The sequence below is a fragment of the Solanum lycopersicum genome, chromosome 6 (assembly GCF_036512215.1).
Source record: "Solanum lycopersicum chromosome 6, SLM_r2.1".
NCBI classification, from domain to species: Eukaryota; Viridiplantae; Streptophyta; class Magnoliopsida; order Solanales; family Solanaceae; genus Solanum; species Solanum lycopersicum.
In genome coordinates, this window is record NC_090805.1 from 43,298,303 (window position 1) to 43,321,239 (window position 22,937).

At 34.6% G+C, this 22,937-nt stretch overlaps 4 protein-coding genes across 6 annotated transcripts; 2 read left to right on the forward strand and 2 right to left on the reverse strand.

The window, feature by feature from the left end:
* Positions 1-445: 445 nt before the first annotated feature.
* On the forward strand, positions 446-2,746 carry LOC101250025 (beta-amyrin 6-beta-monooxygenase). The gene is made up of 3 exons (XM_004241773.5): positions 446-1,514; positions 2,005-2,192; positions 2,289-2,746. The coding sequence occupies exons 1-3, from the start codon at positions 572-574 to the stop codon at positions 2,583-2,585; spliced, it is 1,428 nt and encodes a 475-aa protein (XP_004241821.1). The 5' UTR covers positions 446-571; the 3' UTR covers positions 2,586-2,746.
* Positions 2,747-3,838: 1,092 nt separating this feature from the next.
* LOC101249737 (protein SENSITIVE TO PROTON RHIZOTOXICITY 1-like) lies at positions 3,839-5,889 on the forward strand. The gene is given in 4 exon segments (XM_069299309.1): positions 3,839-3,946; positions 4,255-4,337; positions 4,463-5,521; positions 5,524-5,889. Coding segments are annotated over 2 exon segments (1,278 nt in total). The 5' UTR covers positions 3,839-3,946; positions 4,255-4,337; positions 4,463-4,506; the 3' UTR covers positions 5,787-5,889.
* A 288-nt stretch (positions 5,890-6,177) lies between these two features.
* Positions 6,178-9,832, reverse strand: LOC101249465 (FHA domain-containing protein PS1-like). Its single transcript, XM_004241772.5, has 6 exons — positions 9,406-9,832; positions 8,842-9,050; positions 7,552-8,763; positions 7,339-7,474; positions 6,843-7,225; positions 6,178-6,743 (listed from the first exon to the last, which is right to left on the reverse strand). Exons 1-6 carry the CDS (start codon positions 9,701-9,703, stop codon positions 6,507-6,509), a joined length of 2,475 nt encoding a protein of 824 aa, XP_004241820.1. The 5' UTR covers positions 9,704-9,832; the 3' UTR covers positions 6,178-6,506.
* An 861-nt stretch (positions 9,833-10,693) lies between these two features.
* LOC101249181 (protein PSK SIMULATOR 1) lies at positions 10,694-22,051 on the reverse strand. Of its 3 annotated transcripts, none has more exons than XM_004241771.5 (13): positions 21,674-22,051; positions 20,632-21,129; positions 17,781-18,106; positions 17,585-17,677; positions 17,398-17,488; positions 16,183-16,276; positions 15,334-15,431; positions 15,093-15,162; positions 14,380-14,474; positions 12,644-12,760; positions 12,460-12,536; positions 11,703-11,747; positions 10,694-11,615 (listed from the first exon to the last, which is right to left on the reverse strand). In XM_004241771.5, the coding sequence occupies exons 2-13, from the start codon at positions 20,956-20,958 to the stop codon at positions 11,114-11,116; spliced, it is 1,935 nt and encodes a 644-aa protein (XP_004241819.1). In that variant the 5' UTR covers positions 20,959-21,129; positions 21,674-22,051; the 3' UTR covers positions 10,694-11,113. The 3 variants fall into 3 exon arrangements, with proteins under 3 accessions (XP_004241819.1, XP_010322754.1, XP_069155409.1); XM_010324452.4 differs by having other exon boundaries at positions 20,632-21,181; XM_069299308.1 differs by having other exon boundaries at positions 21,572-22,008.
* Positions 22,052-22,937: the final 886 nt, after the last annotated feature.

Sequence of the window (22,937 nt, forward strand, 5' to 3'; positions counted from 1 at the left end):
GGTAAATTATAACCTTCTTAAAAATAATAAAGTATTAAGTTTTTTATTTTTCAATTAAATAAGAAGATATTTTTATGACATTTTAAAAAGAATGAGTCGTAAAATCATATGAAAAATTAAATAAATATCAGGAGATAAAAACGGAAGGAAAAAAAACAACATAATTTACCTTGTGGTGCGTTACTTTTTAATAAAAGATGTAGATCCCAACACATATTTTTACTTAATTATTTTAATTAATTATCCTTTTTTTCATAATGGATGATAATTGAAAACTTTATTTATGTTACCACGCCCTACTATCTTGACTAGTTCTTTATAGATCATAATTTATTTATTTTTTTTGTGTAGGGTCAATTTCAATAAAACGCTTATTATTAAGATTTTTTTTATATATAAAACTCGAATTCGAAATTGATTAAGAGTGAAGTGAAAGTAAGGAGGGTTGGGTGGTGGAAATTAAATAGGACCTACAAGATTAAATATTAAAAATATTTTATTTCATATTGTGAACACATAACACATCCATAGTCCTTTAAAATGAATTTGTGTAAAGACACTATCTCAAAAAATGGATCCCTTTATTCTTTATTCACTAGCATTTGCACTTGTTTACATTTCTCTCTATTTCATTTTCAAAGGCAATTACTCCAATAACAAACACACAAATCTTCCACTAGGCTCAAATGGATGGCCAATTCTTGGAGAAAACATTGACATGGCTTACTCATCATCCCCAGAGAAATTCATTCATGAAAGAATGGAAAAACACTCATCACAAGTCTTTAAAACCTCCCTCTTAGGCCAAAAAATCGCGATTTTTTGTGGCACTAGTGGTAACAAGTTCTTGTTTTCGAATGAAAACAAACTTCTTACCACATGGTGGCCACCGTCTCTAACCAAACCACTCATGTGCCCGACTCAATCTCAATCTCAAAATTCTGTCAAAGAAATCGCTCTTTTAAATCGCGGATTCCTACGTGAGATCCTAAAACCCGAAAATCTCAAACAATACATCCCTTTTATGGATTCCATGGCTCGTGATCACTTAAAACAAGAATGGATCCCTTTCAAAGAAGTCAAAATTTACCCTCTAGTAAAAAAATATACTTTCAGCTTAGCTTGCAAATTGTTCCTATCAATAGATGATTTTCGACACGTTAAAAAGTTATCGGACCCTTTCGTTCTTGTAACGTCAGGGATGTTTACGGTGCCAATTAATTTGCCCGGTACGCCTTATAATCGCGCGATAAAAGGGGGGAAAATGGTGCATGAGGAGCTTATGAAGATTATTAAGGAGAGGAAGATCAATGAGAAAAATAATCATAGTAATGATTTATTGTCTCAACTTATAAGTTTTAGTGATGAAAATGGTCAATTTATGAATGATGCAGAGATTTACAATAATATTATAGGGTTACTTGTTGCAAGCTATGATACTACAAGTGCTGCTATCACTTTTGTCTTGAAATATCTTGCTGAGCTTCCAAATATCTTCAATGAGGTTTATAAAGGTATTACTATTCTTAATGGTTTTAGTTATGAATTTGATTAGTTTTATACACTAAATTATTTACATAATCAGATCTTTATTTCAATGAAAATCTTTTTTTCACTATGCATCTTTCTAGTTAGTTGATTCATGTTTTATATTTCTCCCTAATTTGTTGTGAAAAAACCCTGATAACTATGCATCCAACTTTGAATATGCACAAGTAGGCAGTTAAACTTGTATCTAATTGAAAAATTACACATATTTCTCCTACGTGGTATAATACACATAGGATGCCATGTAGAACATGAAGTTGCCATGTAGGGTTGTCATATAGAACGAATACGTCTATTTGTTCAATTTTATACAAGTTTGTGCGCACCCAAAATCAAAGATCGAAATTGCCAGCTGACGTATCACGTTTATGTATTATGTGTAGAAAACCTTTATTTTTAATAGTGCATACTAAGGACTTATATATCCTTTTATTTTGTATGCATGTTTGGAATAAGAACAAATGGAAATTGCAAAGTCAAAAGGTGAAGGAGAGTTGCTAAATTGGGATGATATCCAGAAAATGAAGTATTCATGGAATGTTGCATGTGAAGCAATAAGGCTAATGCCACCAGCTCAAGGTGCTTTTAGAGAAGCAATTACTGACTTCACATTTGGAGGATTTACTGTACCAAAAGGATGGAAGGTATGTTTCGAAATAATATTTCAGATGGTCACTAAAGTGAATCAGTTAAATTTTGTTTTCTAATTAACGAATAATGTTTTTTTTTATATTGGACAGACATTTTGGAGTGTGTATTCAACACACAAAAATCCAAAATATTTTCCAGAGCCAGAAAAATTTGACCCTTGTAGATTTGAAGGAAGTGGACCAGAACCATACACTTTTGTACCATTTGGTGGAGGACCAAGAATGTGTCCAGGAAAAGAATATGCAAGATTGGAAATTCTTGTTTTTATGTATAATATTGTTACCAATTTCAAGTTAGAGAAATTGGTTCCACATGAAAAAATTATTTATAAATCATCACCTGTACCTCTCAATGGTCTCCCTGTTAGGATTCAACCCATAGCTTGAATCATCATTTGTGTTTCAACAATATGTATATATGGTGATTGTCCATGAGATTTTCATTAGCTTCCTACAATGTTATTTTTGTCCCCTATTGCATGGCACTTTCCAAATGGTATCAATCGTATCTCACCTAATACTTCCTTGTATACGATATTTCTTGTGTATGCTCGTGTCCTTCTATCTGGTTGTTTAGTCATAACCAATACTTTCATCGTTTCCTTCAAAGTGCTACGTATAGTTGGCCATGCGAGAAAACATGTTGCGGCAAATATAATCCAAACATTTAAGATTGTTTGACCTTAAGTTTTAAATTTTTTTTTGGTCATTACAAAATATAATTGTATTGGGAAATGCTTCCAAATGAATTCAAATGGATATCCGAGATAATGATATTTTTGCAATGAACACTTACTTTGTAGTATATTGTTTCGTTGTTCATGTCATCGTGTATGTTAAACTTCTCCAAATCAATCGTGTTCCATTGCATAAATCATTTAATAGATACATAAACATCTTCTTTTTTTTTAATAAATAACACAAGCTAATCGATTATTCGATTTCACACCATTAGATTAATAGTGCTTCCTAGCAAGACTTTTACCTTTGAATTAATTACTTTTATCTTAATAATATCAATATTGATTATTTAAATATGTTTCAAATCGACCATATAAAGATTGGTTTCATTTTACATCACGAAAAGAAAGACTTTTTGAATCAAACATGATTTCTTTTTTTATTGGTAGGCAAAGTCATGATTTCAAATTGTGCAATATGAAATTAGTGCCATACGGGCATCGTTTGAAATTTGATTTTTTTAAAAAAAATATAAAACTTTAGAATAATTTATTAAAAACACTCATCATTTTAAGTTTTATAAAAAAATTATGTTTGGTGCAAAGAGATTAACCTTACTAAATAAAAGATCTCTTTGATATATAATGTCTAGAAAAGTGTCAATTTTAATGCCGAACTCAATTACAGTTGCTCATTTGATAAAATTTGATGATTTTCACAATTTATAAAGAAATTTTTTTTTACAAACTTGAGAAATTCAAATTAAAATCATGATTTCATATAACACGTTCAAGAAACTGTGCAGTATGCATTGCAGGTAGTGGTGGTGGGCAGCTAACAATAATTCTTGATTAGACAAATTGATTTTACTATTTTTCTTCATAAAAAGCCAAAGTTGGTGATGGCTAGCTTTTACTAGCAATAAAGTTAGTGGGATCCATTCATTCATTTGAGAATAGACATTAGTTGTTGTTGTTGCTATCCTCATACATGTAAAACTGACCCTTTTGCTTAGTTTCCTCTTTTCTTGTTGTGTGTGTAATCCCACTCAGAGCATCTTTAATCTGGTTTGTCTTCATTACTTTTGCTTATTATTGATTGGATTTCATCTATTGGTGGACTAATTAGGGCTTAGTCTTGTTGTCCACTCATATTAATTAGTTGTCTACTATTGCTAGTGTCTGATTTTCGAATATCATATTCTCTTCAGACCCCATTTATGTTGTTGTTGTTGGGGGGTTTCAGGATTGTTAAATGTTTTTTTTGAAAACTTTGTTTCTATGTAATTTACTTTTCTGTTGGAGGTTGGTCTGAGGGTTGGGGGTAGGATGTTCGATGGGGATGCTGTTATTCAGTGTTTGGAAATTAAATGTAGGTTTCAATGAACATGGACGGCTTTCTTGTGGTAGTAATTGCGAACATCTCTCCTCTGCTCAGTTTGCCTACGAGCCGTCTTAGGCACATCTCTCTATCTTAGTTTCTTTTAAATTTCAAAGACTTAAAAGTGTATAAATATCCTCATTTGGGATTATAACTAATTTTCTCAAATAACTAACTAACTACACTCATTTCTGGTTTATCAGACTAGGATTGAGCAACAAATTTCGAAATCTAAAACGCATCTAGCATGGAACAACAGGCTAATCAAAGCAATGAAAATCATGATTTTGCTGGTCTTCAAGAATGGGATCCAAGAGCTATGCTTAAAAGTATGTCTTTTCTTGAACAAAAGATTCATCAACTCCGGGAGCTGGTGCGTATAATTGTTGACCATAGAAGTCTAGCTGGGATTCAGGGAAGTGACCTTTCAATTCAGCAACAACAGCTTATAACAGCTGATCTTACCTCTATTATTATTCAATTGATATCAACTGCAGGGAGTCTTCTTCCAACCGTGAAGCATCAAGCGAATCCACCTACCAAGCGACTCGAGCAGTTTGGTGGTGCTTCCGTTCCTTCTGAAACAGGTACTAATATTGGTGCTCTGACATGTAATGGTTATGTGCCCAAGGCAAAAGATCAGCTCAGCCATGTTGATCAAATGGGAGATTGTTTTGTTGATGAACATGAGGCGAAAGATGAAGATGAACCCCATGAGGAAGAGAACCTACCTCCTGGTTCCTACGAGATTCTGCAGCTGGAGAAAGAGGAAATTCTTGCACCTCATACTCACTTTTGCACAATTTGTGGGAAGGGATTTAAGAGAGATGCCAATTTGCGGATGCACATGAGGGGTCATGGGGATGAATACAAAACTTCAGCTGCTCTTATAAAGCCTCAGAAGGATTCCAGCTCTGGGACGACGCTTATTAAAAGGTATTCATGTCCTTGTATTGGTTGCAAGCGCAATAAAGAGCACAAAAAGTTTCAGCCACTAAAGACTATCTTATGTGTGAAAAACCATTACAGAAGAACTCACTGTGAGAAAAGATATGCTTGTAGTAGGTGCAATTTGAAGAAATTTTCAGTTATTGCAGATCTTAGAACACATGAGAAACATTGTGGTAAAGATAAATGGCTTTGTTCTTGTGGAACAACCTTTTCCAGGAAAGACAAGCTTTTCGGGCACATTTCCCTTTTCCAAGGACACACACCTGCAATTCCTCTAGATGAAACCAAAGGTTTTGCTCAGACATCCAATCAAGGCCAACCAATGATGCAACTACAAAGGCTGGAAATATAGATTTTGAGATAAATGTTCAGAATGACAGTGGACCTCAAAATACAATGAATGTTAAAGGGTGTACAGATAACCCTGACAGTTATTTCTCATCTTCGAACTTTGAAACTATCAAGCTTAACGAACTGCAAGAGTTCCCTCAACCATCATTTGAGGACCAAGAAAACTCATTCTCTTTTCTACTGTCAGGTTCATGTAATTACCCCCGGAAGGCTGGAAAAACATAGGTTCTACTGAACTGGAATAGTTCAAGTAAATTTGTCTTTGGTTTAATGGTGTCTAGTTTTCTTATTATGTCAGTTCTTTATGAATAAATGACGTCTTTCATTAGTGTGCATTGCTCTTTTTGACTGCTTAAAAATGTTATACCTGGCTCGACTAGGTACTTGGCAAGACTCTAATCTCAAGTCAACAATAAATGCATTATTCGTCTAAAGCCGTGCTATAGAAGTTGAGAGGAAGACATTTCTTAGATAATTGTTGATACATATTAGAATATTTTTTTTTATTGATCTGCTTTTAGTTACAAACAGACTCCATTAACAGAAAGAACTTCTTAAATTAGTTTCACAAGAGAATCTGGATAGATGCTGAGCAAATCAGATGATAATAACTATATATCAAAGTGCTGAACTAAAACTAACATTGAATTTGTTTTTGAAGATATTGGAATACATGTACAAAAGCTTCGCAACATTCCCTAATTTCATTGAGAAAATCTATGAATCATCTAGAATCAATTACATTGCAATGAAAAACTAGAAGTTACAAAAGACTGAAACAATGACCATTTACAAGTCTAGATGTGGTCGTAAGATCTGAATTCATTTTTGACATCTTTGATAAGAAGGGGTACTGGGCTCAGTTAGATGGTTCAGCTGGATGAACATATTTTCCTATGATAGAAATATGAAGCAAGCAGCTTCCCTAAGGGTGAGTGTCTTTACCTAGCTAACTGTGCTGCCTGAACAGATTTGCCTATAATGAGAATTATGAAGCAATATCAGCTTCAAGCCTTTTGCTGCTTGTCCTGACTTTGATGTTTTCCTTAGAGGTCCAAGAACAAAGTCATCCGCACACGACCAAGTGCTTCCCCGGGGAGAGCTGTCTTTCCAGAGAAACCTCTCAGAGAATGGGTTCACAAGACTCTCTTGGAAATCTTCTGCTGTCTCACAGATTATACCCTGCCAATCAATAAACAAAAATAAATGTCAGTCTTGTTTTCTCAAGGGTGTGGTAGAATGCGGAAGGGAGGATATGTTGACATGTTGTTGTGGTCTTACTTCTGCCATGGCCTTGATCTTCATAGTAAGATCATTGCTAAGGAGAACAAGTTGTCCATCTCTGTTAGTTATTTTGAAGAGGAGGGCATATTCAAGAATATGATCCTCTGCTGTGGGTGAAACAATTTCCGCTAGACCACAATGTGGAGAGGATAGAACTGAGCCGACTGGAAAGATGTCATTCTCCTCATTGAAAAAACGTGGTGGTGCAGTTGCAGGAGGAGTTGGTGCCACTGGCCTTGTTTCCTCTAAACAACTCTGCACATGAACCCATGATTTTGTATTTACCATGCAATCATCTATCCAGTCTAATGCTGCAAATACTTCTGTTGCTCTTCTGAAAAAGCTGGCACGCCTCTTCATGCAATCCAGTTCTCTTAAGACTAATATCAAGGAATAGATAAAGATCACATAAAGCAGTTTTGGAAAGAAAAGTTACTGAAATATTGAGGATGTTAGGAACTTTTCTGAGGGAGTGCTAAAGTAAGTTCATTACCAATTCTGGGAATTATCAGGCAAGTCCCTTTGAGACCTTGCAAAAGCTGCAAAGCTTTTCTAGACTCTTTGTTTAACAAAGAGGTGATATCCACTACCATGATCCACCTTCTTTTCTCTTCCCTGGCATTGTTATTCTGTGGATATTGTTTAAAAGATAGATTAGGAATCTTAAAGAAGTTCTTTCACATACGAAGCATGTCAATGAACTTACAGCAAAGGGGCATGCCTCCATAATTTCTTGACACTTGACTGGTTTAGCATTCAACTTGACCTTCCGTTCTGGAGATTCTGATTTGGTCTTGTTGGGGGAGTTGTTCACAAGCAGAGGTTGGAATGGTACTCTATCTGTTCTGTTCTTCAGTACGGGTACCTCCATTCTAGACTTATTTCTACAAGCAAGACTTTCTGATATTTGCTCTTCAAGAACTTTGTCATTCAAATTTTCTTTATCAAATGGTTTTCGTTGCTTTACTTCCTCCATGTTTCCCTTCTTTATCGATCTCATTGAATAACTATCAGGTGTCATATTCTCTTTATCTGGAGTGAAAATTTGTTCACTATTCTTAATTATATTTGAGAGCAAAGTAGATGATCCGACATTCTCTGTGTAATATTCAAGACCTTCAGCTTGTGTTAGTATGGAATCAAAAGCCTCTTTCATTGGGGAAGATCTAAAAGATTTTGGATTCTTAATTTGCTGCTCTGAACAGCTCATCTTCTTCATTGACCTTGGTGAATGAGTGTTTGCGGAAAAATCCACTTTTTCCAGAGTAATATTCTCTTCACCATTCTCATCCATACAACAAGAAAGAATAGGTTTTGTAGCTTGTCCATCAGCAAGACATGAGTTCTTCTCGGACCCAAGTAAGAGAGAACTAGGAACATGGTTCTCTTTGTCTGGAGTGAAGGCGTCTTCTTCATCCTTGTTTCCAACAGAAAAAGGATCATGGAAAACTGATTCCATTGCAACCTTCTCATGATCACCTGTGTGAACTTCAGTATCAATGTCAACTTTTTCAATAACAGCTCTATCTCGGCCAGTTTGAATCTGAACAGTAGAATATTTTCCCCGTCTAGACCAAATGTTCAAACATCTTTGCTGAGATCTTACTGGAGTACTATCTTCATTTTCTGTTCGGAACCCTCCTGAGACAAGAAGGGCTCTCGGACTGTCATTTTCTTTGTCAGGTTCGTAAGCAGGCTGCAGCAAACTGATTTCACTCTCACCATGGATTTCCTCAGATGGATTTTTGTTTACTTCCTCATGACCTAAGGGAAATGAGGACTTCATCTCCTCAGGCATTGGAGGAGCCGACGGAGTCAAACATTTAACATATGGCAACAAACTCGAATAAGAACACGATGAATCTTGCTTATTCACCAAATCATCACCCTCATTCTGAAGAGCAAAGCCATTCTCATCCTAGAAAAAGAAAATGATAAATTAGACACTACGGGTACAAAATCGTTGAAAACATACAGGTAAACTACTACAGCTCACCTGATGTTCTTTCTCCTCCATTTCTTCGAATGGTTCTGCCTCACCTAGCGGAGCTACAAACGGATTCTCTAAATCATATGCGCGACTTATTGGAATCCAGTGAAGCATGTATTCCCTGCTTGAACCTCCTAGCTTCATCTTATCACCCTCTTTCAACTCAACTCGAACCCCTGGTTCAATCTTGCTACCAGAAATCCATGACCCATGGACTGAAGCAGCAACAAATCACAGTGAAACAATAAAAAGAAATGTGAATTCATGGATTTCTTGTCTAGTCAAGAGAAAAAGATTTTCATAGGAACAATCACATTCATAAAAATCCCTAAATATGCAAGACTTGGAAAAAGCTCTTGTAAAATTTCACTTTTTGACTTTAAAAATCGTCCTAATTGTAGAAAAATAACATTTTTTAGGACGGACTAAAAAGGAAAGTGTCACGTAAATTGTACAAAAAGAGTATTATCTTTCTGGGATGCTGACCTCGTACAAAATCAAGAAATCTACATACTTAATACTGAAAAAGAAAGAAAAACTTCAAAAGGCAGAGTTTGAATTAGGAATTACCCGAAGACAGATCAATAACAGAGAGGGAATGAGAAGAGGGATTAGAGTGAATTCGGAGGTGAAATCTGCTAATGCTTGGGTGTTCCAGTACAATGTTACAATCTGGGTGTCTTCCAACTACCAAAATCTCTTCAAATTCTTGATTTGCTGTGATTGCAACAGGTGTGACAGGGGGATTGTCAAGAAGAAAGATATTCTTGAGGATGGCACCATTCTTTAGCACCGTAAACACTGGAATCTTCTTCTCTTCTTCACTCTGCGAATTGGGTTTTCCCAAAGATTCTTGCTTTTCCGCCATGGGAGAGAAAAGAGAAAGAGACAGAGAGGATTTGTTACGAACACAGAGAGAGGGAAGAGTTGTGTTTTTTTGAAATGAAATCTTGAAAAAGTGACCGTTAGCTTTATATAGAGTTTCTTTTTTGTTTTTGTTTTCTTAGGGTTGATTTTTTTTTTTTTTTTTTTTAACGTATAGGGCTCAAGACTTCTAATTAAAGAGCAAAGTAAGGGATTCGAAAAATATAATGTTTAAAATTGAAACTTAAAACCTCGTGAATTTTGAACCTCTTTAATAACTGATCAAACCATGGTAGATATTCATCGACTCTCCAGATCCATCCGTCTACCCATTTATTTTTCTTGGTATGTGCACACAAAATCTTTTGAACCTCCTTAACAACTGATCTAACCTTTGTAGATATTCACCGACTCTCAGATTCACCCGTCTACGCACCTATTTTACTTGGTATGTGCACACAAAATCTTTTGAACCTCCTTAACAACTGATTTAACCTTTGTAGATATTCATCGACTCTCCAGATCCACCCGTCTATGCACCTATTTTACTTGGTATGTGCAAACAAAATGTATAACCCCATAAATTTTAAAGAATCATATAATTATTACTCCATTCATCCTAATTTACGCGATATTCATCAATAGTTTAACTTGAGTTGATATTTAAGAAAGAAAAACTAACTTTTAGAACTTGTGATTTGTATAAATAAATAATAGATGTTTATGTAACTAATGTAAATTATTTTATTAAAGATGAAATTAATACTTTAAAGTTATATCGTTGGTACTAAATATAAAAATATCTAAGGACTAACTGGAAAAAAAATAAATTATATAAATTGAGACATACCAAAGATATTCTATGCATGTTGAGGTAGACGAGCGATTTATTTATGAGAAAAAGAAAACAAGAAGAAGAAAAAACAGGTAAAGTGAGGTAAGCAAAGAAATGGACTCTCAAAACACACTATTCACAAGGAACAAAGGACCAATATAGGAGAAATAAAGAAGAAGCTTTTGATTATTAAGGTTAAAATAAATAGAAGATTATGTACATATGATGATGGAATTGTAGCAGTCACATTCATTCCTAAAAAGCTCAAATCTCTATCAAACCTAATCCACCAGCTCTTGCAAGCACAGAGACCAGACAATACCAAACCAGGCCAGAATACTTTCACCCATCATAGTACCCTAACTTTACCGGAAAATTTGCAGCAGAACAGATAGCAGATTTTGAACGCTTTTCTGATATCTTGTTGTTCCCCATCACAAACTTAGAACATAGTACGACGTCAGTAGAGGAAAATGATCGGCTCATGCTTAGCATAAAGAAGATAACCAAATGCAGCAGAAAAATGATGCCTCAAATAAAGGATCCCCTCTCTGCCAACCCAGCTATATCAGTGTACCATTATGTACTTCGAATTGTGTCCACTCGATCAATGACATCCAAAGCTTTGAGTCGATCCATGTTAAAATCGATTACTGGAACAGAAGACAGTCTCCTGACGGGAAAGGGATCCTTCCTGGTTTCACGTATAGGGGAATGGTTACTACTCTTACTCAGCCTGTGGAACTTGCTAAGCCTAGTTCTTGCAGTAGCGAATTCTTGGGACTTGCTAATTCCAGGTGTCAGTTTTCTCTTGCTTACATCCCGAAGCATCTCTTGGTCTTCAACTGTTAATGTGGAAGATGGAGAACTTGGCTTGTGTGTTAACTGATTCATCTTTTGATTAGGGTAACAAGATGGAGATTTTACAGGAGATCTGATTCCGCCATTTGTAGAATTTCTCGACTGAGTGACAAGATAGTGAAGCCACACCACCAGTTCAAGAATATAAGCTTCGGTTTTCTCCTTATCAGCATGATATAGTGTCTCAATTCGAAGTAGATCAGTCTGGCCAGCAGGTTTCCTGTTCATTTCAGACCAAATGAATATATATACTTGCCATAAAATTAGTTCAATCGGTAAAGAACAAGTTTCTTATAATTAAGCTCACCCTGTATTTGCCCATTCTCCAACCCATCCAAAGCCATGGTGGGCCCTGTAAAATAAGAGTAAAGGCAGTGGATCTTCATCAGAAAAAAGGAGACGGGGAGGATATAACACATATACCTTTTCACACAAAATGGACAGAAGTTGAGGGAAGAAAAATCCAATGCAACTCCTTTTAGTAGGCCAAAGGCCTGAGTTATTAAGGAGAAAAATAAGGATGCTATACTGATAAGATGAGAAACTACACTTGATCTTAGCCAAGGAACTGAAACATAAGCACATCAAGGAATCTAATATGAAGAAACTATTTTTTACATTCTTTCGCCTTCAAATCCAAAACACAGAAACAAGACACTCTTCTTTTGCTTTCCTTCCTTCTACAAGATTCTATTTTTTCCTAATCAAAATATACTATAGGGACAAACAATATAGCACTCTTCATACAATTGCCCTTATTTAACATTGCTCTATTTAGCTCATTTAAAATCTACAAGAGAAGAAAGATAACCTCCAAGCAAACAATCCAATGGATAATGAAATCTATCATTTTCTTAAAAAAATCATTTATTTTAGTACGATTTGGATTCACATCACTCACCTATCGGAACACCAGTCAAAAGAAAACTCAAATTAGAATTACTTTAGAGTACCCACTGATATAATATAGCTGACCAGAACGGCCTCTTTGGACTAAGAAACATATGAAGAATCACTGGAAAGCTATAATTGAAGAATATATTGCTAGGAAATTGATGTTTTACTTGGTTGTGTTGGTTGCCATGGGAACAAGCCACTGCAGCGTTTTCTCCATTTCAGCCTTGATTTGTTGCACAGTTAACTGCACAATAAGAGTATCTGGAGTATTACTAACATTCAACGGCCTAGAAGGCAGAAACTTGAGAATACCCACAAAAAAAAACTCTTGAAAGACAAAATAAAGAGTACCTCTTCCTTGAGCTGGAAGGATTGTAATTTGAATCGCAAAGCTGACTTAATGCTTGGTGGCAACCCTTGGTATAAAGCATCTCTTGTATTTGGGGGCACCGAACCTGATCGCGTGACCTGATCATATAAAATATGATACTCACTTTTTGTTTCTGATTAGAAATGTCAACAAAGAACATAATTATACAAATAATTATTATACAATTCGACAACATAACTAATCCAGAAAACAAATTTGTTACAATTTCAGCAGGATTGTGAGACTGTAAGAAGTATGATCCCATTACTTAGGCACCTCTACAGTCTGAAGAAAGAGAGCTAAAATGGAGAAACACCCGAATTTAGGATACTAGAGCAACTGCTATGCTGCTCGGACATGAATGCGGATCTGAGGGTCGGATTCTTCATCACATAAATTTTAGGATTAGGGTATGAATCCGAGTTCAGATACGGGTGCAGGGATATGACCAATAAATGTTTATTATGACATATAAAGTAAATATATCGATTAGTTAAAGTTATTGAACTAAACCTTCGTTCCTTCTAAACACCAATATTTTATTCTTATCTCACGAAATAGAAAAGCGTTCTTATATATATATATGACATAAACCCGAAAATCAAACTAAATACCCAATCAATATTTACTTCTTGGTCTAGATGGTCAAAGTACCCAAGATAAGCTGACCAAATCAGTTATGGATCCTACACCCATGTCGTCTCAGCACGGGTGTGGCAGGGATTTGAAGAGTCCGCCTAACATAGAGAGTAGGCATTTCTCATAAAAATTCTCATACATTGTATCTAGCTTGTCTACAAGAATATTTATTAGAAGAAATATAACTAATCAAAAAAATAGCTCTGGCACCACAACTATGGCTGGGTTACCCAAAAATTTCATTTGAACTAATCTACATTCCGGCCAAGTTAGTAACAATAGACTTCCAAATATTTACAGGTCCCCAAGACCCAAACATGAGGCATATAAGCCAGCGATACATGAGGACCATAAAGTTTGGGTAACGAAGAGAAGATTACAAGCTATACACAAGGACCATAAAGTTTGGGTAACATATTACATTATTTTTTTTTCCAAAAAAAAAAATGAAGTCAAACATCAAATTTAAGTCAAAAAGAAAAAAAAGCCTAAGTTAATATAATAAACCCACCTACTTACGATTCGAGTTCTTAAAAAAAATACAATATTAAACAGTAAGTGAGATGATGAAAACCATGAAAGCACTTAGAGTAAGATTTTTCAAATGCCTTCTATAGTAAATCACAACCTTAAAGTACTGCTATCTTCACATGAACAATTCACACCTGATCTTGGAGTTCTAGCTATCGATTTAAAATTCTAATTATGATATGAAATTCACAAAGACAATGGCAATTTGAGTATTTTCATTAGTGGCAGTTCTTGCAGCATTTGTTTTTGGTCCAATTGATAGACCTCCATTTTTTATTGTGATTACTGATAGATATTAGAGCATACAGCTTTATGAAACATACAAAGAATGAAAGCATATCTATTGGGATAAGATGATGATTTACAAGGAAGATAAATGCTTGACATATTTATGACGAGAAACAAAAAAAGTATTTTAGCTTTAATGGTGGAAAAGATATCACCTTCATTCCACATTTCCATCAAGGATATGAATGAAATCAAAAGATTAAATGATAGCGTCAAAAGTGCTGATTCTCTAATAATTGTATGTGCATGGAATGCTTACAAGCGTATCAATCTGAGTTATGATATTTGCATAATGTAATGCAAGACCAGCAGATCCTAATCTCTGATGGTTGTTTTTTATTGGACGGTCTCCATCTGCAAGGTTTGGCAAAATTACAGCAGTCAGGTAAAAAATTGTAAAATTCAGTCACTCAAAAACAAATTGAAGGCATAAAAGGAATGATTTAACTTTAAATGCTCAGCACCTATAGAATACGAGTTAAATTTTTTTTTAACTGTTTCGATTGATTTTGTCTATTCCTGCCTTATAAAACAAAATACACCTTTCCTTATAGGAAGAAATGAATCAGCATCATGAGCTGTAATATAAGCATAGGCAATAACAAACAAGCACGATTGTTCTGCCATGACAATGACTTCTAACTCTATTAGTTACATGATAAACTCCGATAACTCATAATTCAACCTGGATTATGATTTCCCTCGATCACCACATGTGCATTAACTGTTTGTACACATAACAGATAAAATTGATAGGTAGCCGTTGTACCCTATCTTTACTCACCTAGTGAATAGCAAGACGTGCTAATTTTCTAGTCTATAATGTAGAAACAAATTGTTGTTTACACTTAAAACTAAACGAGCAGTTAACACATGAGAAAAATTTAATCTGAATGTCAATCACGATATAGGCAGACAACAATGATCCACGAATCATGATAAAAAGTGAACTTGAAGTTCCAAAAGCATTACCAGAGTTTCCAAATGCAGCATGGATCTCCAAATGGAGGAAGTGGACAATGTCCACAAGCTTTTCCATCACCTTCAATTATGGCAAAGCAGATGTTAGATAGTCAATTCAAATTTGCAAGGAGCCTCGCCAGCTTATCTTAAACAGACCACCCATCTTGTGCAGTATGTAGAAACTAGATACCACATTACCAGTATCAAATTTAAGATCAAGGTAAACGATAAATCAGGAATGAATTGCTACCTCTTCCAATATCTTCGACCAGAGAGACTTCTTTTTCAAACTTTTGACATGTTTCTTTTGACTTTTCAACTCTGCTCTCAAAATTGCAAGGCTGTCTCCTGCATATTTATATGTTAAGAGGAATATTAGACAAGAATATAAGAAATCAGTAGGAAGAAAACAGATACAAATGACAAAAGTAAAAAAAGAAGCTGCAAGAGTAAGCAAAGGTTACTAGATTAAGTAAGAAGAGTCTCACGTCCTCCACAGAATCACATGACGTTACACAAACAAACTTCACACCAACTAGAAGTACAAAATAGTCTCAACAAACAGTAACCACAAGGAAAAAATGTCCTCAATGCTGTTTAGAATCAGTAAGATGTCTATATCTCTATATTTTTGAATTAGTTATCAGATTCGATATATGATGTTCTCTAAATCTAATTGATTCCTAATATTCTCCAGCTATGACTTCCATCCATAGAGCTTGCTTCTCTTTTGCAAATGAAGGTGTGGGAGGACTTCAATGGCAGCATCAGAATTAAAAGTGGACTTGAGCCAACCAGGTCTAAAACCATGTTCAGAATACGTATCTAGAAAACAACAGTAGTAGCTACAATCTACCCTGTTCAAGATTTCTTCATTAAACTATTTGTAGCACCCTGTGGAAACCCCAAGCAGGAGTGTTCTATCTAGGCCCACAATACCTAACATGCTGGTGATTAAGTTCCTAATGATATGAGAAACTGGAGGAAGTTCATTGTATAGAAATAGTTTATATAAACTTAGAGCTAATGCAGATCTGCTGATTTAAAATAGTTAGGTAAAAAAGATAGAGGATAATATGAATATATGTGGATAGATGACCTTTCTGAGTAGCATTTGAAGTATCCTCTTCTTGGGCTTTACGTCGACAATCTTGTTCAATTCTGTCCAATGCATGCAATTCATGGTACAGTTCCTGCAAAGAGCATAATAATTACAACTTACAATATAATAATTTGACAATAACAAAAAGAGAACCACAGATACCACTAGGTAGAAGTTGTCCGAAAAATACCTACTCAGAATCAACGTGGTGTTAGCTAAAAATAGAACCAATTGAACAACATACTCAAATAGACAAAAACAACAAGTTGGGACTAAGCTTACTTTTCTAACACGCGTATTAGATCTGACCTTTACTAGGAATTTTTGTTTTCTGGTTAAAAACGTGTATATCCGTGTAAAATACATAATATGTATCAAAAGAGAAATTATTTAATTAGAATGAATTGGATCATAATAAAGAGGAATTCATAAAGATGATTCATATAATCTACTCCAACTACTGGAATTGCAGAGAAATATCCACAAATCTTTAAGCTAATCCAAGTATCATAACATGGGTGGGCATTAAGTACTAAGCACTAAGCAGGAACTGATGCATCCATACTAAACTTTCAAGTGGTAGACCAATTATAGTGTAGAATTTGTAACATGAAGGGAATAAATGAATGATGCCGGATAGGGTTATATGCTCGGGTGGAATTTCAGGAGGGATCCTCGAATGATTATATGGACCATATGGAAAGAACAAACCAAATAGCATTCGAAGAGTTGAAATACTCCTTGTACAAGAAGAGGATTTTTTTAAAAAAAAATTGGAACACCCTATGAAATAATGAATTATTGCTCTTCATAAAGAACTATGTTTTTTGTGAAATACTCTACTTATGTATATATATATATATATTGCATAACAGAATACTTCATTATCAAAAGAAATTACTCCCTCCATCCCAAATATGTGACACTCTTTCATTTTTAGTCAATCCAAAAAAGAATGACTTATATTCCATATTTAGTAACAATTTAACTTCAATCTTTCCATTTGACCCTTAATGACATGATTCATAGCCATAAAAAATTTCATGACTTATTCTAGAATACAAGTTTCAAATGTATTCCTTTTCCTCTAAAACTACGAGCTCAGTCAAACATTTCAGATAAATTGGGATTGAGGAGCATTACTTTACTGAAAAAATGAAATAAATAGGGAAAGAATAAGTCAAGAAGTGTAGATGCTGAGGTGGAACTTACTGCTGTATACTGTACCAAGGTCATTAAGTGCAGCATCACAGTCTCAGCTTCTTCTTTTAGTTGTTTATGAGGTGTCAATTCTGATTCCAACCTAAACGTAATGGGATGAACTACAGATAATGTGAATATTCATTTTTGAAGTGGTAACAACAAAGCAGAAAACTGGACTAAAGTTAGTTTTAAATACTTCTCAAAGTAACGGTCTAAGTTGTGCCATTGAGGATCTTTGCAACTATTTCCAAAGCGAACCACTTCACAAGAGAATATTTTCAGTTCATCCCTGTCAAATTACAACAACAATCTCACTCTTGCGCCAAAAGAAAATGAAAGTAGCATGTGATATATGAGTGTTGACGCAAAAGTTATTTCGGACTCTTTGACACCTTTTGTCTGCTGCAGCAATTCTGAAGAGCTCATCCATATCTTTTGATATCAACAGCTGCACACCTTCAGAAGGGAGAACCACTTCCTTCAAATGCTTAATGTTCTCATTTGAAAGGGAATACATAAGATTGGCACCCTTGACAATTGTATTTGCAACTTCAAATGACAAAATGGAAATTTTATTTCCCTTGGTTGCCATGCTGGATGCAAAGCCACCACTTAGGTTTAAATTTGTCATACTGCTACCTAGAGTATCCAACACATCTACTGCCTTGCCAAGCCCCGCTGTACCAGCTCTGCCCAAAAGTGAACTCACTTCTGAAACCTGTCAAGCAAATATTAAATTATTAAGCTTTACCCCCCCTGTCCCTAATTGATGCGACACTCTTCCCTTTTTAGTCAATTCCAGAAAAAATGACACCTTCAACAATTTAACTTCAAAATACCGAATGACATCTTTCTACATTTTAGTAAAAAATACTTATTTTACCCTTATTGAGATATTTTTTTTCTTGTTCTATGGATTATTATAGAACAAGTTTCAAAAGTCTTCCGCTATTATTTCTTAATCTCTATGCCCACTCAAACACCATCACACAAATTGGAAAGGAGAGTAATATTAAGAAATATAACCATTTCTCTTTATCTTAAGGAAATTAATTAATACTGAATACAATTACTTTAAATAGTCTGATATTACACTACCCGTGAGTTAATCATTAATTTTTTGTTCAGTTGGTTGAATCACAGTTTATATGTAGCCTTCCAATATTCTGCACCCATCCGGAAATATTGTATTTATCAACACATTAAATTGAATTCATTGTCCAATTTTCTTCTTTGTTGGCCTCATTACTACTGGATCATTTTTCCCCTTTTTACATCAGCTTGACATTACGATAGTCTTTTTCCTTTGCCATCAGATAGTCATTTAGTTATGATTTTCATGATTCATGAGCAGCGTGTATAACTGATGAAACTTCTGAAAATTGGAGTCAACACACCAAGACCAAGACTAAGAGGGACTTATTGCTAGGAAAGCTTCCCCAAGAATGACCTTAGAACTATCTGTCATTTACTATGCTATCACATTAGAGAGTAAGTCAACCAAATCTTGTGTTTTGTTCACATGATCGATCAATGTTGGAATAAATTGGTTTGATAAATCTAGTTTTCAAAAAAAAAAAAAATTTGATAAATCTCTGTAATTTTCCATTTGTAAAATTATATCTTCACAGAAAAAACTTTACACTATATCAGAAGCTTATGTTAGATATTTTGTTGTTATGAAAACTTATGACTGAGAGTTGGCAAAAATTTTGATTCAAAGAAGAAGAAAAAGCTTCATGATGTGTAAGAAAAACTTAATTGAAAGAGAAGTCACTTTTGTCTTTACTTGTTTCAGCACATAATATTTTCTGTGCCTAATATCTTCAATATTGCTCGTGCAAGCATGGGTACTTATAGTAGTTAATACCTTATACAACAAGAATTATTGCAAAAGATCTTCAAGATAATCTTCTCTCTACGTGCAACATCAATACCAAGTAAGATTAAAGCAGCATTGCAATCTTTTGTTAACAACTATAGGGAAAGATGACCAGTAGGATTGTATTTAAAGGGGATAGAAATAGTCAAATATATGGTAGAACATGAATGAAACTGATATATATAGAGAGAGAGACAGTAAACCATAGATTCAATCATTCAACTGAACATTTCATCCTGACTTCTAAATTCAACGTTGGGAATCTACAGGCTCAAAAATGAATTAAGAACAACGCAGCATTGCAGCATCTTTGGTGAAAAAGTATAAAGACAGCCAAAGGGACTTCAGTTGAGGGGAATAGTAAGTGGTCAAACATGTGATACAACTTTACAGGAACTGATAAAGAAAATAAACGATAGATACAAGAGAGAGTTTCATCATGATAAGACACTGTATTTCTTTTCATTCTTCCAAGTGGTACACACTGGATTCTTGGGGAGCTTAAGAGGGAATAGGCAAGGGGGGCCATTACCTCTGCTTCTTTTTTGTTCTCCCTCAATAGACTCATGGAGCGTATGGTGGTATGTTGGATTCATAAAGAGACTCTAGGTAGTAATGGAAGCGGAGAAAGGAAGGACATATCTCATTTATTGTTCATCACTGATATATTAATCTTTTGTGGGCTTCGACATAGACCAGACAATACTTAGATAAACCTTAATATAGTCTGAACCTATATCATGACTTTGTATCAGTATACACAAGTCAGAGTTAGTGCTATTGGATAAGTTACAAGACATCCACAGCTTGGCATGGACTTGTAAGTGAAACTTGCAAAAAGTGACTAAATTGCCAATATCGTCTTTGCTTCTTTGAGTTCCTTAGAAGAGAAAATTCAAAAATAAAGATTTGTGACAACCTACAATGAAGAAATTCTAGAGGAGGGTGGTGGAGGGAAGAGAGTATTTGTCTGAGAGAGAGAAAGCAACACTATTGAAGTCTACCCTCTATATTATACTCACATAGGAGTTAGGACGCACCACAACTTCAAAGTTATAGAACATCATGTGCTCCTTTAACATTTCATTGGATTTCCCAGACAGTTATAGTATCATCTCTATTATTCTCACTTGTTTTTTTTTCTCTTTGTTTGCCTTTTAATTATTCATCTGATTTCTTTTTTTTTATTTATTAATTATTCACTCGTAGATGTATCTTCATTTTTTACAACCTATCTTACATTTGGCCATTGTCAAGACAGTGAAATGGAAATACTTTACATAATCACATATGCAATAGGAAAAAGACAGAAGCATCAGCCATAGGACAAAGGAAAGAACAATGAATAGGAGACTATTCACCTTTGCCATGGCAACTTGCTTTGACCTTGTTGGTCTGGTTTTATTTGATAAAGCCCTAGACAATCGAGGAATTCCATCATTGATAGCATCCATTTCAACCCCATGGGAAGCTGCATTCAACTCTGGAAAAGAGAACACTGGTTCACTTGGTTGATTCTCCGTGCTTTCCCCCAGTGGAGATTGCATAGAATCATTATTTGCCTGTGGGGGCAATCTATGCGACTGATAAACTGTTCCGGCACCATAGTTGAAGTGACCATTGACATGTGGTATGGAACGACCTGTTGTATTCTCACTGGTGGCTCTTCTAGAGCAAAGGCCACCCATTATCGTATAATGCTTCAACCTACTTCAATCTCGAACTTCCATCAACATTTGAGTCAAAAGTCTATAAATGCCTTGAGAAACTTCTGCAGCAGAGGACCGATATCAAGAAAGCCGATTGACAATCTCCTCTCAGATGTGTCTAAGCTAAACCAAGCAGATCCTCGAGCTCAGCTGCATGATTAAATTAACAATCAACTCTGAGCATAGGTACGATCTAATTCAACTGACACAAACACAAAGAACAGAATATCAAAAAAGCGTGCCTCTATATCTCAATAAATTAACAACAAACAAGCAATGCAAAAACCCAATTTGCAGGATATACATAATACTTAATGGCATCCAGATGGGAGAATGTACAATATTATTAGCAAAAGATATCAAATACCACCAGCATGTTTCCACAAGAAACACCAAAGCTCATAGAACACTACAGGGAATCCACTGTTCTCAACTTGAACTACATATAATGTAAAATATATTAAGTTTGCACTCACTTCCACAAATAAGCAGGAGACTACTACTACAAAAATCCAAGATCCACCTCTATAACATGAACTATAAAGAAGTAAGTCAAAACACGCTAGAAGGGTCTAAAAGATCACAACTTTACCTCATCAGTCAGCAAGAAAACAAGAAAAAGAGACCGACACAGTCACATACTGAATAAAAACACATGAAACAGCTGTATAATGAAGCGGCAAAGCAAGCTTACCAAGTAAGATACAAAGAGTGGTAACAAAAAAGATGATAACTTGGATCTGAACAAAGACACAACAGATTCTAATAACCCCTTTTTCAAGAAGAACAAAATACACTTGATTAAGGGAGAAAAAAAGGGTAATACAAGTGATTAGTAGCTTTTTTTGCTTAATGGATGTTGGATTTTTCGAGAGTTAGAAAGTAGGGAAGGGGAAGCTGGGTCAAGAATAATGGCAAAGAAGTAAGCAAAGAGACCCCCCAAGTCAGACACGGTAGAGTAGGAAAACTCTCTCTCACACGCACAGAGTTGAGTTATCTATGTTCTTGAAAAAACAAAACTTCGCTCTCGGCGTTCAAATGTTTTTAATCATATTTAACAACAAATTGAATTGAGTTTAACTTTTTCTTACTATGTTTTTATAATAAAAAAAAAATGGTTTTTATATTAATTTATTTATTGTAAATAAATGATTATAGTTGTAATAAATTTATATCAAGAATATCAAAGTGAACAAATAGTGAATATTTTAATTTTATTTTATCAATAATAATTCTTTATATGACTTTGAACACTTCCGTCTCTATTATTCAAGAAACACCATATAGCGATTTTCTTATCCTTCCTATGTTTATATTACTTAAACCCTATATTAAATATAGATCTTTAATTTTAAAAATCAAGAATATTCTATTATATATAGTTCATTTAATACTATTATTAAAATATATTTGAAAAATCTTTAATATAATTAGTTAAATAAGGTATATTATTTAATTTTAAAATGTGATTAACGGGGAAAATTTGGCTATAGTTAAAGTGATAAAGAGTAAAATAATTGCCTCAACCACACCAAACCCACCAGACGTCATCGTGCACTTGCTTTGCTTTTTTGTCTTTTTAATGGTCAAACCCCAACGTGATATAAATTTATTTTTCCCGAGGTAATTATGAATTACATCAAAGAGAGAAAAAAAGTCATTATTACCATATGCTCATCATTTATAATATTATATTATATATCGTCAGCACCTTTTACCATAACTTCTCAATTACCACTGTTCGTTTTTATAATTTCAGTGCCACTCGCTATTCTCAAGTCATGAATTCCACAAAACATATTCAATCTTTCTGCTAAAGGAAATGTACTCAAAAGGTAAATCGCTAGTACACACTACTGAAACACATCAAATTACCCACAAATGTTACATGACAATCAACTCACAATGCCGCCTCCAACATAACCAATTCAAAAGATAACCGGAAAGTTCTGAAATAT